The 19,639-nt window shown below is 43.6% G+C and overlaps 1 protein-coding gene across 4 annotated transcripts in view; it reads left to right on the top strand.

Moving 5' to 3' along the window:
- The window catches only part of RARS2 (arginyl-tRNA synthetase 2, mitochondrial), a 175,346-nt gene that overhangs the window by 60,531 nt on the left and 95,176 nt on the right, over positions 1 to 19,639 (top strand). For all 4 annotated transcript variants that reach the window (XM_033939892.1, XM_033939889.1, XM_033939890.1 and 1 more), the window contains 3 exons: positions 3,426 to 3,521; positions 16,425 to 16,485; positions 19,438 to 19,514. In XM_033939892.1, coding sequence (XP_033795783.1) covers positions 3,426 to 3,521; positions 16,425 to 16,485; positions 19,438 to 19,514 — 234 coding nt within the window. The remainder of the gene's footprint in view (positions 1 to 3,425; positions 3,522 to 16,424; positions 16,486 to 19,437; positions 19,515 to 19,639) is intronic.

The following is a 19,639-nucleotide window of genomic DNA, read 5'->3' as shown; positions in this document are numbered from 1 at the left end:
GGCCTATATGGTTCATCCAGTCTGTGCAACAAGACAGCCAGAGTCATTTCTGTCACTCCTCTGTGCCCTGTTTGAAGGTCATTTTAAGTTTTGCTTTGATTCATCCCACTCACTATATAAGGACTCTCTGTGTTTATCTCATTCATTTTTGAATTCCATAAGTATCTTAAAAAGGTAATTCTGTTCCTATGCTTATCTCCTACCCTTCCTGATGAAGTCCCCAAATCTGTCTTGTTGTGGTCAGTTCCCCCCTATAGGTTACCAGCATCAAAAAAGCACCTCTAACCTCTAGCAGTAATACTGCGAGTCTGTTTTGATATTAATGCTATATTCCAATATAAAGTGTTATCATTTTGTTGAATCATATTTTTAAAAAAAAATTAAACATAGAAACATGATGATAGATAAAGGTCAAATAGCCCATGAGTCTTCCCATCCGCAGCATCCACTATCTCCTCTTCTCCCTAAGAGATCCCACGTGCTTATCCCATACTTTCTTGAATTCAGACAGTCTTTTGTCTTCACCACCTCTACAGGGAGACTATTCCATGCATCTTATCACCCTTTCTGTAAAAAAGTATTTCTTTGGATTACTCCTGAGCCTATCACCTCTTAACTTCATCCTATGCCCTCTCATTGCGGAGCTTCCTTTCAAATGAAAGAGACTCACCTTGTGCATATTTATGCCACATAGGTATTTAAACATCTGTATCGTATCTCCCCTCTCCCGCCTTTCCTCCAAAGTATACAGATTGAGATCTTTAAGTTTGTCCCCATACGCCTTATAAGGAAGACCACTGACCATTTTAGTAGCTTTCCTCTGGACCGACTCCATCCTTTTTATATCTTTTTGAAGGTATGGTCTCCAGAATTGTACACAATATTCTAAATGAGGTCTCACCTGTATCTTATACAGGGGCATCAATACCTCCTTTTTCCTACTGGCCATACCTCTCCCTACACACCCTAGCTTTCACCGTCACCTTTTCAACCATCCTAAGATCATCACATTCTGTCGCACCCAAGTACCGCTCCTCTTCTTTTATGCACAAAAGTTTTTCACCCCCTAAACTGTATCGTTCCCTTGGCTTTTTGCAGCCTAAATGCATGGCCTTGCATTTCTTAGCATTAAATCTTAGCTGCCAAATTTCAGACCATTCTTCAAGCTTCACTAAGTCCTTCCTCATGTTATTCACACCAGGGATGTCTACTTTATTGTAGATTTTATCATCCGCAAAGAGGCAAATCTTACCTGGCAGTCCTTCAGCAATATTGCTTACAAAAATGTTAAAGAAAAGGTCCAAGAACCAAACCTTGAGGCACACCACTGGTAAATCCCTTTCCTTAGAGTGATCTCCATTGACCACTACCTTCTGTCAGCTTCTACTCAACTATTTTCTGATCCAGTCTGTCACTTTGGTGCCCATCCTGAAGATATTCCACACAGGTGTCTAATAAATAAGCCGTCAAAGGCTTTGCTAAAATCTAAATACACAACATCTAGCGCACACCCTCTATCCAATTCTCTGGTCACCCAGTTAAAGAAATTGGTAAGATTTGTCTGACAAGACCTGCTTCTTGGAAAATCCAGTGGCATTGTCTTATGATACTATATTATTTGGCATGATTATGAGGGCTAAAAGCCAAATATCATCTAAGAACAACAGGCTTTTGTTAATAATGACAGGAGTCGCCATACAACAAATTACAAGCAATTGGAAGAATTGGAAAAGGCTCAATTATAGTTTTTGGTGAAATTCACTGTGTCATAAGTATAAAGTGGAAAGGACATTGGCCATTCAGAAAGGGAATTTTAAGAGGTTTCAGGAGATTTGGGAGCCATTAGCAAAATATTGTGATGTTTAAATAGTGTTTTCCCCGTTAAATATGCACATCCGGGAGGTGGGAAGGGTGATAGGTTAATGAATATTGATATGATAATGATATTTTATGTATGGGCATGGTAATTGATAAGGGGGGAGGGGGAATCAATTCTGAAATGGTTATTACAAGAATATTAAGTGTGATATTTGAGTATAAAATGTTATATGTATTGTTACACTTATTGTAAGTATTGAAATTAATAAAGAATTGGGAAAAAGAAAAAAAAAAGACCTGCTTCTAGTGAATCCATATTACCTCAGGTCCTGTAATCCACTGGATTCCAGAAACATTACTATCTGCCCAAGTCTCTTTAGATTCCATCTCTCTCCTCTTCTCACCACACTTCTATGCTGTTGCTATCTAACCTTGGATGATTCTCCTGTGTCGGAACTCTCTTGGTAGGAGAATAGTGGAAGGTTTCCTGCCACCCATCGCCAAGGCTTAATGCCTTTGTTTTCTTTCACAAACCATTTGTGATACTGAATTTGTGAAACTACCGTGTTTCCCCGAAAATAAGACCTATCCCGAAAAGAAGCCCTAGCATGATTTTCAGAGTAAGTCTTAATATAAGCCCTACTCCTGAAAATAAGCCCTAGACGTAGCAGCCGCACTTCCCCCCTCCCTGCCCCGCCATGCTGCCAAACCTCCGATTCCCCGATGACCCTCCATCCTTCCCTCCCTGCCAACCATGATCATAAATACCTTGCTGCAGAGGAGTGTTGGGCCAGCAGCCTTCTTGCTGGGGCCATTTGTATACTAATGATGTCATCAGTACACAGAAAGCCCCAGCGAGAAGGCTGCGAAGCAGCCTATGAATGCTGCTGGCTCGACGCTCCTCTGCAGCAAGGTATTTATGGTCGTGATCAGCGGGGATCAGTTGGAAGGGAAGGATGGAGGGTTCGTTGGCGGTTCGTCTGTGCGGCGCCAAGTGTCAAAGGTTCTTCTGCACGAGGGATGGGAGGGAGGGAAGGATGGAAGCTTTGCAAGGGTTCTGCTGCACAGGGGGCTGGGAGGGAGGGAAGGATGGAAGCTGGGCAAAGGGTTCTGTTGCACGAGGGAGGGAGGGAAGGAAGGATGGAAGCTGGGCAAGGGTTCTGCTGCACAGGGGGCTGGGAGGGAGGGAAGGATGGAAGCTGGGCAAAGGGTTCTGTTGCACGAGGGAGGGAGGGAAGGAAGGATGGAAGCTGGGCAAGGGTTCTGCTGCACAGGGATGGGAGGGAAGGAGGGATAGAAAGATGCTGCAGAGGGAAAGGGGCACAAGGGGATGGGTGAGAGGGGAGGAAAGATGTTGCACACGTGGGGGCAAGCAAAGAGGAATAATTGGGGTGAAGGAGAGGAAGGGAGAGATGATCATGTACATGAAAAAAATAAGCCCTACCCGAAAATAAGACCTAGTGCCTTTTCTGGGCCCCAAATGAATATAAGACACTGTTTTATTTTCGGGGAAACACGGTAGGTGCTTGCAGGTATAACTGTAGAGTACTGGAGGGAACTGACTTTTGTGTTTTAAGATAACACTATTCCTTTCTTTGTGCCTGCAGGAAGGGCACAGGAGTGGTGGATCTCCCAGAGAAAAGGGTTGGATCTTCTTATGCTACTGTGGTACGCAGTGATGGAACATCTCTCTACATAACAAGGTATGATGCTTATTTTTTTTACAGTATTCTTTCTTTCCAATGGAAGGGGACAGGAATCAAGACCAGTGGGTTTTGCAGAAGTCATCCTTCACAGTTTTTCAGCTCTGCTTCCTTGTGCCAGTGAGCACAGTTTTTCCTTTTGCAAGTGAGTTTAGAAGATGTCTTTTTTTTTTTATGTTCTGCAAGTGATTTTATTTCGGGGGGTTTAATCTGAATTTTGAGGCTTTTCTGGTGCATGAGAGGTTCTCGGGAGTTTTGGGAGAAGATACAGTCTCTGGATCAGAGGACTGTAGCTGTGGTGGGGGCAACCCTTTTATAAGACACCTGCCTAGCTGACTTGCTCTAACCCTTACGACAGCTTAGGGAACTTTCCCTTAGAAGCTCAACTTGCCCCTGTTTTTCAGGTGCTTGTGTCCTATGCAGTCATTACCCTTCCGCCATTCCGTTTCATGAATCTTTTTTAGAAGCCTCCCAATATCAAATTTACCTTATTTTTCGCTCCGTAATACGGACTTTTTCCACCCCCTTAAAGGGGGTGGAAATAAAGGTGCATCTTATGGAGCGAATACCACAACCCACCCCCGGTACCTTTTTCTACTTCCAGCACTTCCCTCGCTGGACGGCTGTGACAGTGAGAGGTAGAGCGACGATCAAGACAGGCGCAAGCTTCTCGCGTGCCTGCTTGGTCCCACGCCGCTGCGTAAATGACTGTCATCAGTTCTCGTGAGAAATGATGGTAACCATTCACACAGCGGGGGGGGGGCCAGGCAGGCGCGCGAGAAGCTCGCGCCTGCCTTGTTCACCGCTCTGCTTCTTGCTGCCGCAGCCATCCAGCAAAGGAAGTGCCGGGAGTATGCACACTTCATTCGTCTATCTGCAATGTGTTAAGCCTGGGTGGGGCAGTCTCACAAGGGCACTTTCCGGAATGTTGGAATGCTACAATTCCCAGGTAACCCGGTGGCAGTTTGTTGGCCGACAGTTATGAGTGTATGTGTACTTCATTCATCTTCAGTGTTTGAACTTAGGATACGCTAAGGGCGAGGGCTCCAGCTGCTGCGATGGATACTTTTACTGTTTGCCTGTTTGTTGAGGGAACCATTACAGCTCCCAGACTTTGTTTTACATTACATTACATTAGTGACTTCTTTTTTTTTTTTATTAATTCTTTATTCATTTTAAAACTTTCATCAAGTGTACAAAAATTGCACCAAATAAGATAGATTTAAACACTTGTACATCTTATCATTATATCTTATAATTGCAAATATAACCCTCCCTCTCCCATCCTGAAATCCCTCTAGTAATTTTTATTTTTCATATAATAGAAACCCACCCCCCACCCCACCCTTATCTTACATATTTAATAGAAAAATATTAGAAAAATGGCATCAATCATGACAAAAGGACGTTAATGGTTCCCAAATTTTAATAAAGTTTTTATAATTTCCATTATCCCAGGACAAGCAGGCAGCTATTCTTGACTGATGGGTGACGGCACCGACGGAGCCCCGGTACGGACAATTTTAGAGTGATCTCACTCTAAGAACTTTTAGAAAGTTCTAGCTCGGCCGCACCGCGCACGCGCGAGTGCCTTCCCGCCCGACAGAGGCGCGCGGTCCCTCAGTTTCTTAGTTTCCGCGGAGCTAAGAAGACGCGTTTTCAACGGCTGTTGAAATTTTTTTATAACTTGCCTTCCCGCTCGCGTAAACTTTTGACTTTATTACTTTCTTTTATTACTTTACTTTTATTTTGGTAAAAAAAAAAAAAAAAAACTTCTTTTTTCTTCAATTTCGGTTTTTCCCCGGCGGGGCCTTCTGCCACCATCGAAGCCTCGGCCTTCGATTTGGCGGAAGCCGTTTTCCCTTTCATGCCCCCTCAACCGGGTTTTAAAAAGTGCCAGCGGTGTGCTAGGCCTATATCTCTCACGGACCCACACAACTGGTGCTTGCAGTGTTTGGGTCCTGAGCATCAGGCCTCTTCTTGCACCCGCTGTGCTACTTTAAAGAAAAGAACATTAAAAAATCGCTTAATTCAACAGCGTTTGTTATTCGGTGCCGAGATGTCCGACCCCGTTCCTTCGACTCCGGCTTCGGCACCGCTTCAGTCGGCACCATCGTCTTCGACGCCGCGTGATTCCACACCGGCATCCCAACAGTCAGGTAAGCCGGCTAAGAAGCCTTCCCCGCTGGAACGTCTTCCGGCCTCGAGTGCAGTGAGCCCAGTCCTGCCGCCGGTTAGACGCCAGCGGAAGCGCTCCGCCCCTATTGAGGTGAGTCCCTCGACATCGGGCTCCTCATCTCCGGGGCGTAGAGCGGCACCGCAGGTACCGCAGAAGAAAAAAGCGGTACCGGTGCCATCCCTCGATGACCGCATTACGGCCATCCTTCATGTGCAGCTTAAGGAGCAATTAGAACGACTCCTTCCTGCTATAATGACACCGAACCTTCCGGTGCCAGTCCGCACCGAGCCATCGGTACCGGTTGTACATCAACCCGTGTCGGTACCGGTTGTCGAACCTGTCTTACCTGCTTCTACTGTCTCGGTACCGCTTCACCTAACTTCATCGGTATCGATGCCAGTCCTTGCACCGGAGCCGACAGCTCACCATCAATCGGTACAGACTTCGGCACCGGTGCGACCGATAACATCGCCTGACTCGGTATCGATGAGGTCGGGTAAGTCGGTACGCAAAACCCGACACATGCAAACATCGACACCTGAGTCTCGGGACCATTCTTCCCATGTCAGAGACCCTGATCTGTGGGGGGACTCAGAGGAACCCTTTCTTTCTGAAGGAGAATGTTCCTCAGAGGAGGAGGATTCGGCTCTCCCTGACCCATCCTCCAAGCAGACCACTTCCTCTTTCTCCAATTTCTTGAAAGAGATGTGTGAGTCTTTGTCCATTCCTTTGGAGGCTGAATCCAAAAAGTCTAAAGCTTTTTTGGATGCCCTTGATTTTGATCAGCCTCCAAAGGAATTTTTGAAGCTTCCCCTTCATGACATCTTGAGGGAAACTTTCTATAAAAATTTAGAGACTCCTTTAACTGTTCCAGGGGCCCCACGTAAACTGGATTCTCTATACAAGGTAATTCCCATTCCTGGGTTCGACAAGCCTCAACTTCCACACGAATCCTTATTTGTCGAATCCACCCTTAAAAAGACTTCAGGAGCCAGTGTATATGCATCTGTCCCTCCTGGCAGAGAAGGAAGGGCCATGGATAAATTCGGTAAGAGGCTCTACCAAAACGCTATGTTAGCAAATCGAGCTAGTAATTATGCTTTTCATTTTTCTTTTTATTTAAAGCATCTCCTTACCACCATGGCTTCCTTCGAGAAGTATCTTCCTTCAAGAAAACATCCATCTTTTCACTCCTGCTTGTCGTCTCTATTCCAACTTCGTAAGTTTATGGTTAGGTCCATATATGACACCTTTGAACTTACATCCAGAGCGACAGCTATGTCGGTGGCTATGCGCCGTTTGGCCTGGCTTCGGGTATCCGAGCTTGATGTTAACCATCAAGATCGGTTAGCCAACGCCCCATGCCTAGGGGATGAGCTCTTTGGGGATTCCATGGACTCTACCACCCAAAAGCTCTCGGCTCATGAGACGCGCTGGGATACCCTGCTCAAGAATAAAAAGAAGCCTCCTCCACCGAGACCATACAGGCAGCAATCGGCTTATCAACGCCGTTTCACAGCCCGTCCATTGCCTACCACTGCTCAACAACCTCGACGTCAGAGGCAACAGCAACGTCAGCCTCCCCGACAGCAGCAACAGCAGCAACCTGCGAAACAACCTCCTCAGCAGAAGTCACAGCCCTTTTGACTTCTTTCTCCGCAGTATAGCCAGTATCCCTGTTCCTGTTCTCCTGCCTCAACCAATAGGAGGTCGACTTTCTCTGTTCTTCAGCCGGTGGGAAGTAATCACTTCGGACCAATGGGTCCTCAACATCATCCGCCACGGCTACTCTCTCAACTTTCAGACTCTCCCACCTCAAAGCCTGCCAAAAGAGTCTGCTTTGAACAGTCCTCAATCAGCCCTCCTTATTCAGGAGGTCCAATCCCTCCTCCTTCTGAACGCTATAGAGGAAGTTCCTCTAGATCAAAAGGGGCAGGGATTCTACTCCCGTTACTTTCTAGTTCCCAAAAAGACAGGAGATCTCAGACCCATCCTGGACCTTCGCGATCTCAACATTCATCTAGTAAAAGAAAAATTCAAGATGCTTTCTTTAGCCATACTTTATCCCCTTCTAAATCAAAACGACTGGCTATGCTCCCTCGATCTCAAAGAGGCTTACACTCACATACCGATCAATGTAACCTCAAGACCATATCTCCGATTCATGATCAATCATTGTCATTACCAGTACAAGGTGCTGCCCTTCGGTCTTGCCTCATCTCCAAGGGTATTCACCAAATGTCTCATTGTGGTGGCGGCTTTTCTGCGCTCTCACCACCTACAGGTATTTCCTTACCTGGACGATTGGTTGATCAAAGACACTTCTGCCCAAGCGGTCCTTCTGGCCACCAACCAAACCATCCAGTTTCTGCAACTTCTGGGATTCGAGATCAATCTACCCAAATCTCATATCATTCCCACTCAGAGACTTCAATTCATTGGAGCGATCCTGGACACACTCCTCATGAGAGCTTTCCTGCCATCCAATCGGCTTCAGACCCTTCAGTCTCTATGTCACCAGGTACTTCCTCTGCCGTCCATCTCAGCAAGACAAATGATGGTGCTCTTGGGACACATGGCATCCACAGTTCATGTCACACCTCATGCCCGTCTTCACCTGCGCACTCCTCAATGGACCCTTGCGACCCAGTGGTCCCAAGCGTCGGACTCTTGCTCACGACACATATCTGTGACATCATCTCTTCGTCAGTCTCTGCAATGGTGGTTGGTATCCTCAAATCTATCCAGAGGTCTTCTGTTCCATCAGCCTCCTCATCAACTAGTCATCACCACCGACGCCTCTCTGTACGCATGGGGAGCTCACTTGAACGAGTTCCAGACTCAGGGTCTTTGGTCAGCCCAGGAAAAGAAGCATCAAATCAATTTCCTGGAACTCAGAGCGATGTTTTACGCCCTCAAGGCCTTTCAACACCTTCTCTTTCCTCAGGTCCTTCTATTGTGCACAGACAATCAGGTTGCGATGTACTACATCAACAAACAGGGTGGGACAGGCTCTCGCCTGTTATGCCAGGAAGCCCAGAAGATCTGGAATTGGGCCATAGATCATCATATCTTCCTGAAAGCTATTTACATTCAGGGGAAACAGAATTCATTAGCGGACAAACTCAGCAGAATTCTCCAGCCTCACGAGTGGACACTCGATCCTATAACTCTGCAGTCTATCTTCACTCAATGGGGCACTCCTCAGATAGACCTCTTTGCAGCTCCTCACAATCACCAGCTGCCCCGTTTCTGCTCAAGACTTTACTCTCCACACCGTCTCACAGCAGATGCTTTTCTCCTCGACTGGTCGAATCTGTTCCTGTACGCCTTCCCTCCTCTACCTCTCATGTTGAGAACCTTGTTCAAGCTCAAGAGGGAACGAGCCACCATGATTCTGATTGCTCCGAGGTGGCCCAGGCAACATTGGTTCTCCCTTCTACTTCAACTCAGTTCCAGGGAACCTTTTCTTCTTCCTCTGTTTCCTTCTCTGCTTACGCAACAGCAGGGAACCCTTCTGCATCCCAACCTCCAGTCTCTACACCTGATGGCTTGGTATCTCTCGGGCTGAACTCGACTGATACTCTTTTGTCTCAGCCCGTTCGTTCCATTCTGGATGCCTCCAGGAAACCAGCCACTCTACAATGTTATCATCAAAAGTGGACGAGGTTTTCTTCCTGGTGTCTTCTTCATCATCTTGATCCCACTTCCCTAGCGGTGGAGACGTTGTTGGATTATCTTCTTTCTTTGTCTGATTCTGGCCTGAAGTCCTCTTCCATCAGGGTCCACCTCAGTGCCATTGCAGCTTTTCATGAGCCAGTCCATGGAAAACTTCTTTCAGCTCATCCCCTGGTATCCAGGTTCATGCGTGGGCTTTTCAATGTGAAACCACCTCTTAAAGCCCCTCCGGTTATCTGGGATCTCAATGTGGTTCTTTCCGCTTTAATGAAACCTCCATTTGAACCTTTAGCTACCTCTCCTTTCAAATTTCTCACTTGGAAGGTGCTTTTTCTTATTGCCATTACCTCTGCCAGGAGGGTCAGTGAGCTTCATGCACTGGTTGCAGATCCACCTTTTACGGTTTTTCACCATGACAAGGTGGTTCTGCGTACACATCCAAAGTTTCTCCCCAAGGTTGTTTCTGAATTTCATCTCAACCAATCCATTGTTTTACCGGTTTTCTTTCCAAAACCTCATTCTCATTCTGGGGAACAAGCTCTGCATACTTTGGATTGTAAAAGGGCTCTTGCTTACTATCTGGAGCGTACGAAACCCCACAGATCAGTTCCCCAACTCTTTCTGTCCTTTGATCCGAATAAATTGGGACGTCCTGTTTCTAAACGTACGTTGTCTAATTGGCTTGCAGCGTGCATTTCATTCTGTTATGCTCAGACCGGACTGACACTGGAAGGTTCTGTCACAGCCCATAAAGTCAGAGCAATGGCAGCATCTGTAGCTTTCCTCCGTTCCACTCCTATTGAGGAAATCTGCAAGGCTGCTACTTGGTCCTCAGTTCACACTTTTACATCTCATTATTGTCTGGATACATTCTCCAGAAGGGATGGTCACTTCGGCCAATCTGTTTTGCAAAATTTGTTTTCCTAATGGCCAACCTTCCCTCCATCCCTCTTTTTGTTAGCTTGGAGGTCACCCATCAGTCAAGAATAGCTGCCTGCTTGTCCTGGGATAAAGCACAGTTACTTACCGTAACAGGTGTTATCCAGGGACAGCAGGCAGATATTCTTGCGTCCCACCCACCTCCCCGGGTTGGCTTCTTAGCTGGCTTATACTAACTGAGGGACCGCGCGCCTCTGTCGGGCGGGAAGGCACTCGCGCGTGCGCGGTGCGGCCGAGCTAGAACTTTCTAAAAGTTCTTAGAGTGAGATCACTCTAAAATTGTCCGTACCGGGGCTCCGTCGGTGCCGTCACCCATCAGTCAAGAATATCTGCCTGCTGTCCCTGGATAACACCTGTTACGGTAAGTAACTGTGCTTTTTGCACCGCTATTGATCTTTCCATTCTATATATGTGACAAACTGAGTTCCACCAAAATTTAAAATTAAGCCTATTATGGTCTTTCCAGTTATTAGTAATATGTTGAATGGCTACTCCGGTCAAAATCAATAAAAGTTTGTTATTACACATTAATATCTGACTCTTTTTTCTCATAGACATGCCAAAAAGTACAGTATCATAAGTTAATGCTACGTGATTTTCCAATAAACAATTTACTTGATCCCAGATTGAGTTCCAAAAGGCTAAGATATGGGGACAATAGAACAAAACATGATCTAAAGTCCCTATATCCAGATTACAATGCCAGCATCTATTAGACAAAGAACTAATTAACTTTTGCAATCTAACTGGGGTCCAAAAAGCTCTATGTAACAAAAAAAACCAAGTTTGTTTCATAGACGCCGACATTGTACATCTCATTCTCCAAGACCAAATTTGTGGCCATTGAGATGCTGAAATATTATGCTTAATCTCAATGCTCCAAATATCCCTAAGGAGTATTTTTAGGCTTTTTTTTAACCAATTCACTAATAGTTTTATACCAGTGTGCGGCCTGATGTCCCCGATGTCACATTAGTGACTTCTATTCCGCCTGTACCTTTCAGTTCTAGGCGGATTACAAAAGAGCTAACTGGACATTTCCAGGATAGTTACAATTTTTTGTTACAAGTGAGATAAGAAAGCTGGATATTTCCAGGAGAAATTGCGAATTCGATAACAAATAAGATAAGTGGACATTTCTAGGCCATATTACAAATAGGATAACAATTGGGAAAGCTGGACATTTCCAGGAGCTTTACATTTTAGGGGACTGTAATCTTGGTTGATATTTAGAAGAGGAAAAGATTACTAGAGAAGTGGCGGCTTTGAGAGGGGATTTTAACCAGGGAGGAGAGGAGTTCTTGACCTGTGCTCTTGAGTTGTATGAGTCAGTCTGTATAAGATTTTTGAAATTTGGCAGTTGGTGTAATTAATTTAATTTATAGCAATGAAATAAGTTGGAGATTAATTTTTGTTATAAAGCTTTGCTAGAAGGTCCCTGGGGTCATCTTTCAGTGGTCTATTTACCTGTTGCCATGATTTTAAAAAAAGTAAAATGCTAAAGGGGGGGAGTACGGGGGAGAACAAAAAGGGGGCCTTGCTGGGATTTAAAAAAGTAAAAAAGGTACCGGGGGGGGGGCTGCCCCTGCCTGCTTGCTTGCCACTAGGCCTGCCTGCCCTGTCTCTACCTGCCTGCCAGCCACTAGGCCTGCCTGCCCTGGTCCGGCCTACCACTAGACCACCAGAGGGGGGACAGGGGACAGAGCCTGGCAGGGAGGGGGGACAGGGTTCAGAGCTTGGCAAGGAGTGTAGAGTTGTGTACAGAGCCTAGCAGGGAGAATTTTGTTCAGAATGTTGGGTTTTTTTCTTGTTTTCCGCCTCTAAATTTAGGGTGCATCTTATGGAGCGAAAAATATGATAATTTGTCATAAAAACTTGATAACACTATCTTCTTTAGTAAACACCATTTTCACAATTAATGAGAACAGTGCCATCACTTTTACATGGTAAAAGTGATTTGGTACAAATTACACAGATTTGCTTAAATTATGCTGTTGAAGTTAGATGACAGTTATTTGTGTAGTGCAGAAGGCTTCTTTTGCTATCATGCTCTGAACTGCATTTTCCATGATGCTCAGCAGCTCCATGAGATTCATTTTGAATCCATCCTAACTGGGATTAGGGTGCCGTAAATATTCACTCAACTGCTGATTTCAGGGGGGAAGGAAAGGGAGCGCAATTTCAGTGGAGTAGAAGAGTAGCCTAATGATTATAGCAGTGGACTGAGAGCCAGGAAAGCCCAGTTCAAATCCCACTGCTGCTGCTGTTGCTTCTGATCTCAGGCGAGTAACTTCATTGCCTCAGGTACAAACTTGAATTAAACATTAACACAAAAATAGCCATCCAGCCCTGGACTTTCCACTTTTGTAACTCTGAATTGTCCTGTACTTATTGTACATCTTTTTATTTTGTGATTTTATTCTGTATGGAAACTTTTGCAATTTTACTGTGTATGGAAACTTGTAAGCTGCCTTGGATAAAGGCGGATTAAAAATATTTTAAATAAATAAACAAATACTTGGCAGATAATAGCAACTTTCCATGCTACTAATCTTAGGGCAAACAGTGAGGAGTAGCCCTGAAGAGGTGCCAAGTGAGGATCTGCTAAAGGGAAGAAAAACTCCATTGGAATATCTTATCTGCTAGCATTCAATCATGGGAAAAGGTAAAATTTAGGCTTCAGTAGCTCATTTCATTACTCTGCTTTTACAGCAAAGTCAGTTTAGGCAATAGTGTAGCTTTTAGAGCAGTGCCTCTCAAACTTTTTTTTAGCTCTGGAACACTAAATGGAGCAAGTATATTTCACAGTACACTATAATTGAAATTATGAAATTGCAACCCCCCCCCCCTGAAATTAAATTTGAGAGTTATATAAAGTTATTTAAGCTACAATGGTGAAACTAAAGTAGAGTAGAATTGCTAATCAATGCAATGGATGTGCTTGTTTTTGAATGCAAATTACCATATTTTTTGCTTCATAAGATGCACCTGACCATAAGACGCTCCTAGATTTAGAGGAGGAAAGCAAGAAAAAAAACATTCTGAACCAAATTCTCCCTACCAGACTCTGCATCCAACCCTACACTCCTTGCTAAGCTCTGTACCCTGTCCCACTGCACTACCCTGTCCTGTAACCTACCCCAGTACTTTTTTTAATTCCCTCTCCTTTTTTTATGGTACAACAATTTTCATTGGTTTCCAAAATAAATTACAAACAGGGCATAGCCCAAAACAGAAATAGAAACACCAGCAAGCCCTGCCTCCTTTAAAAGTGGCAAAATCCCCCAAAACAACAAATTCTGCGACTCCCCTACTGGGTCGGCCCCTTTGTGTCTCTCGCATCAGGCCTACCAGCATTTAAGGAGCTTCAGCAACCAAAGAGGCAATGTCCTTCCAGCCGAGTCCCTCCTTCCGATGTAACTTCCGGTTTCACCAGCTGAAGTTAAGGGAGACAGGTGCTGGATCTGGTCTTCGGATTGGGGGGAAGGGAAAGAAGTACTCTGCTTATGTAGGGGGAGGGGACGAGCTGGAGGAAGGAGAGAAGTGTCAGACTCACACCTGGGCACCGAAGGGATGGGATAGAGATGTTGGACTCATGAGAAGGAGGCTAGAGGGAAAGGAGAGAGGTGCAGGTCCTGCAGGGAAGAGAGAGAAAGGAAGGGAAAAAGAAACGCTGCACCAAGGGGATGAAGGAATAATGAGTGAAATATTGAACATAGCTGAGGGAAGGAGAGAGGATAAGAGACCTATTAGTATAAAGGAGTAAGAGAGGGGAGAACTGGACATAGGGAGATATACAAAAAGAGAGGAGATGGTGGGCATGGATGAGAGCATAGGAACAGGGACAAAAAGGGGAATTCTGCATTGGTGTGGTATAAGGACACAGAGAAGATGGATAGACATGGGGGAGAATAAGAATGCAGAAGGAAGATGTTGGACTTAGGGGGGACATGGGGATATAGAGGAGTGGTACTGAAAACAGGGGGAAGGGATGATAGAATGGTGAGATGATGAAGGTAGGGAGATGGGCACAGGTAAAATACTAGGAAGGGATGTATAGGAGACATAGAGAAGGGAGATGTGAAACACAGGGAACAATAAATACACAGAGATAGAAGATGGATGGTGAGCATGGAGAAAGAAGAAATGTCAAATGTTCAGGAGACCCTGGCAAGTGAGTTAAGAGAAGGCAAAAGAAAACAGAAACTAGAGCCTGAGACCAACATGATTTCAAGAATAAATTGACCAGACAACAAAAGTAGAAAAAATAATTTAATTTTGTGATTAGAATTTATCAGATTTGAAATATGTATCCTGCTAGAATTAGACATAACTGGGACTGCAAAACCCATGCCATGCTTCTTTAGCTTCCAGATGGCTAAGGGTTTTCTCTGACCAGGGGGCAGTTGCCCTAATTGCACTCCCCTAACGCTATTCCTTCCATGTGTGACTGAAGTATTCTGTTAGCTTGATTGTTCTATGTAGCATTCTGTAGTAATCTGGCATTTTCAGTTTTCTCGATAGTGGAGGTGATATTTGTGACGGGGAGAGGAGACAGAGGTTTTCTTGATCCTTGCTTGCTCTGTATATTTATATTTATAAAATGACAATTGTACAGAATATTGTTTCTTTTTATACTTTAATAAAATAAGTTCAGTATAAAATCATAAGTATTCAAATCTTGTGTGGATGAGATCAAATGGTTTGCGGGGATGGGGTCCGAACTTGCAGGGACAGGGTGAGGACAGGGATGGAGTAGCAGACTTGGAGGAGGGACAGGGACAAATGTTTTCCCCATGTCATTCTCTGTGTCATACAATTTGTAATTAAACTCTAGAATTCTTTTCTGGAGAATGTGGTGAAATCAATTAGTTTAGTGGGGTTTAAAAAAGGCTTGCATAATTTCCTAAAAGAGAAGTACGTAGGCCATTTTGAGATGGCTTGGGGAAATCCACAGCTTATTCCTAGGATAAGCAGCATAAAATCTGTTTTACTACTTAGGATCTAGCTGGGTACTTGGGACCTGGGTTGGCCACTGTTGGAAACAGAATACAGTCAAACCTCGGTTTATGAGTACCGCGGTTTACGAGTGTTTTGCAAGACGAGCAAAACATTTGTAAAATCTGTGACTCGTAAACTAAGCTTGACTCGCTATACGAGCATGTCCCAAAGTAAAACATCCCGCATCCCCCTCTCCATACCTTGCAATGCACGCACACCGACTGCAAATTTTCTTTCTGATTCTCTTCCACTTCAGTTTTGCCTTTTAGGGTGTCCAACCTGCTGCCCCGTGCGGCCCGCTCGAGGGCCATGCGTTTGTACCCTCTGCAGTCCCTGGATGATTGCCTTCTTGCCGGCTCCCTCCTCCTTGCTGTGTTCGCTCGGGACTGCAGGCGGCAGCTCCTGCGGCTAGCCCGGAGACATTCCCTCTGACGTTGTGACGTCAGAGGGAGGGCTTCAGGGTTGGCTGCGGGGGGCACATGGGAACCGCTGCCCGCGGCTTTGAACGAGCACTGCGGCAAGAAGGAGGAGAAAGCTGGCATTAAGGTAGGCACCGCGGCACAGGGAGGGTTTCTGAGTCGGCCGCAGGGGGCACGTGGGAACTGCTACCCATGGCTTTGAACAAGCACTGCGGCAAGAAAGAGGAGAAAGCCGGCATGAATGTAGGCACCCACAGCACAAAACGAACGAAAAAGAAGTTAAAGCTGCAAGGCCCCAGTGAAGTTGGTTCGGTTGTGGAAAGAGCCCCAGAGCCCCAGTTCTGTTATGTTTATGTCAGTCGCTGGCAGCAGTAGCAACAAGTTGTCCGAGTCTCCATTATATCCTATGGGGAACTTTGCTTTGATAAACGAGCGTTTTGGATTACGAGCCTGCTCCTGGAACGGATCATGCTCGTAAACCAAGGTACCACTGTACTGGGCTTGATTAACTTTCCGTCTGTCCCAGTACGGCAATTCTTATGTTCTGTTTTGAAAAAGATATGAGTTGAATCCAAATCCTTTTCCTCAGTATAAACCCATGTAATTGTTGTCCTTTTCCAGTACTGTAGTATGTGGAGTATGTGAGGCACCCTGAATTAGGTTTTCTGTTTTCTGCTTTTGCCACAGAGATCTTGCTGCTGCTGTAGATCGAATGGACAAATATTGCTGTGAGAGAATGATTTATGTGGTAAGTAATTATTTATTTATTGAATACACAAAGATCTTTTATTTTAGATTTATTGTGTTTGCACCATGGCTTAATTTGTTGGCAACGAGGAAATGGAACAGGAGGCAGAGTCAAGGCTGAAAGTGAACTACAAGGGCATGGAGCCAGGGCCAGAAAATATGAAAGACATTTAAATACTTCCGTGACATAAATGCAACTGAAAGGAAGGTCTGGAATGAGGGGGTTTAGCATGAAAGTGTAAGGGGACGGATTCGGAAGTAATCTGAGGAAAAACGTCTTAACAGAAAGATATGATTGAAGTCTACAAAATCCTGAGTGGAGTAGAACGGGTACAAGTGGATCGATTTTTCACTCCGTCAAAAATTGCAAAGACTAGGGGACACTCAATGAAGTTACAAGGACATACTTTTAAAACCAATAGGAGGAAATTTTTTTCACTTAGAGAATAGTTAAGCTCTGGAACGCACGCATTACCAGAGGTTGTGGTAAGAGCAGATAACGTAGCTGGTTTTAAGAAAGGTTTGGTCCATAGTCTGCTATTGAGACAGACATGGTGATAACCACTTCTTGCCCTGGGATTGGTGGCATGGGATATTGCTACTATTTTGGTTTTTGCCAGGTGCTGGTGACCTGGATTGGCCACTGTGAGAACAGGCTACTGGGATTTATGGACCATAGGTCTGACCCAGTAAGGCTATTCATATATTCTTAGGGTATTTAATTCATGGAATGGCCTGGTGGGGAATGGTGGAAATGAAAACTGTATCTGAATTCAAGAAAGCTTGGGACAAATGCATAGGAATCTAATCTAATCTTTGGTTTATATACTGGGTCATCTCTCAGTGGACCTTGACTTGGTTCACATATAATTAAGACTAGAGTACATAGCAGAAAACATAGGAGAAGGAAGAGCTAATTAAAAACTAAAGTACATAAGAAAAGCATAAGAAAAATAACTGTAATATCATTTCATTGAGACTGTAATTAAACCATTTAAAAATTGCGAGAACCACAAAGTTTTCAAGGATTTACGAAATAATTGCAGCTGGCCTATAAACCTAATAGAGTCAGGGAGTTCATTTCAGATCTCTACAAACTTGAAAACAAAAGATCGACTAAGCTTTCCAGCAGATTTAATTTGCTTAAAGGAAGGGAAGGATAGCTTATATCTTTGTGTGTTTCTCAAATGGCAAAGTCTAAGGTATTCCAACATAAGGGGACTAAAGGGTCAAATATTCCATAGAGAAGCTTGAAGATTATGCATGCGCATTTAAATTGGATCCTAAAGCGAACTGGGAGCCAGTGAAGCTTTATCAACAAAGGGGAAACATGATCATACTTTCATTTCCCAAAAATGAGCTTAACTGCAGTATTCTGTATTAACTGAAGTCTGCTTAACGCCCAGATAAACTGAGTTACAATAATCTAGCTGAGAAAGCACAGTGGATTGTGCCAACACTGAGAAATGTTGTTGATGGAATAATGATCTGACCTTCCTCAACATGCGCAGACTAAAAAAAATCACTTTTTTGTCAAGGAATTTATCTGTTCTTGAAATGTAAGCGATGAGTCCAAGATGACACCCAGGACTCTAGATGAAAAATCTATATGTAGTGAGATGCCTGTTTTCAATGTGACAGAGGAAGGGAGGTTTTCTAATCTTGGCCCAATCCAAAGCAATTTGGTTTTGGCAGCGTTCAGTTTCAGTTGAATAGACAAAGCCCACAGTTGAAGTTTAATATTCTTTATTCATTTTTTCATCTAACAACAAGTGCAACAAATATTAACAGTTAAACTTATACAATATCACTTGAGTATCTATTCTTAGTAATTTCACAATTAAAAATAAAACCCTCCCTCCCAACCCTATTCTTACACATGTGATTACATATATATATATATATAATGTTCTTTATTAATCCAACCCATCAATTTATAATTAAACTTCCTCCCACCCCCCTTCCCTATACAATTATATCAGCTTGGGAAAAATGATTATTCATTTATTATAATATTCTATTAATGGTCTCCAAACCTGAAATTTATTAAAATTTCCTTTCTGCAACGCTAACATTCTTTCCATCTTATACATATGACACATTGAATTCCACCAAAAACTGTAATTTAATCTATTCCAGTTTTTCCAATTAAACGTAATCTGCTGAATGGCAACTCCAGTTGAAGTTTAGAAATGCAGCCGTCTATACTAGGGACCAGGTTGTTAAGATCAGGATCAACTTCTAATAAAATGAAAATATCGTCTAAAGCAGAGGATAGGCTGGGATAGTAGATGGCCTGGATGGAGTTTATGATCTTTATTGGCCCTCATTTTCTGTTTGTTTATTTGGAAAATACATACATTTTAAGAAAATAAATTTTAAACAATATTACCAACAGTAGCACAAATTTGCAAAATTATGGCCAAATATCAGACAGTGTATTTCTCAACATTTATACATTTGATAGCAGTCATAACCATAGGTGATTGGTGACTCTGATGTTTGGAGAGGCTAAATTGGGACAGTGATCGGAGCAAGTTAAAAATTTCCATCTCTAATGATTAATAGTAAATATCGTAGTATTTAAAAAAATAGCTGAGGAATTATACAATGATTACTAACTGGGGCTTCTTTAAACAATTGCACTATAAGGACCTGAAAGTCTAGTCTTCAAAAAGCAAACTGTCTTCCCAGTATGTAATTTACTGCAAAGACATCTAACTATGTATATCACATGAGTCATTCAAAGGTAGTAAAATATTTCAAAAGATATGTAAATGCCATATACTGGATTTAAAAATTCTTTCAAATCTAATATTTAACACATTAAGCAACAGCCACATCTGCGTATCCTAGCCAGTGCAAACCCATGTTGAATCAGACCCTAAGAGGTATCAAAACCCTAAACTTTAATCTTCTAATCTGGACTTGTTTTCCATCCCTTTTCCACAAGACAGATAAAAGCCAAGAAAACCATTTCCAGCAATTGTTCCAAATTCTGAGACTCATGGGTTATAAATGGACAGATGGGTACGTATGAGCAGTTCTGATTTACTTCAATTCTGAGAATTCTACAAAAGGAGCTAGAATTTGCCATTTTCAGAAAATATGTGTATAGGATACTCTGCTTTTAAGGCATGCATTTTGCTATGATA

The sequence above is a fragment of the Geotrypetes seraphini genome, chromosome 3 (genome assembly GCF_902459505.1).
Source record: "Geotrypetes seraphini chromosome 3, aGeoSer1.1, whole genome shotgun sequence".
NCBI lineage: Eukaryota > Metazoa > Chordata > Amphibia > Gymnophiona > Dermophiidae > Geotrypetes > Geotrypetes seraphini.
Note: the sequence above shows the minus strand (reverse complement) of the source record. Positions and strands in the feature narration are given on the sequence as shown.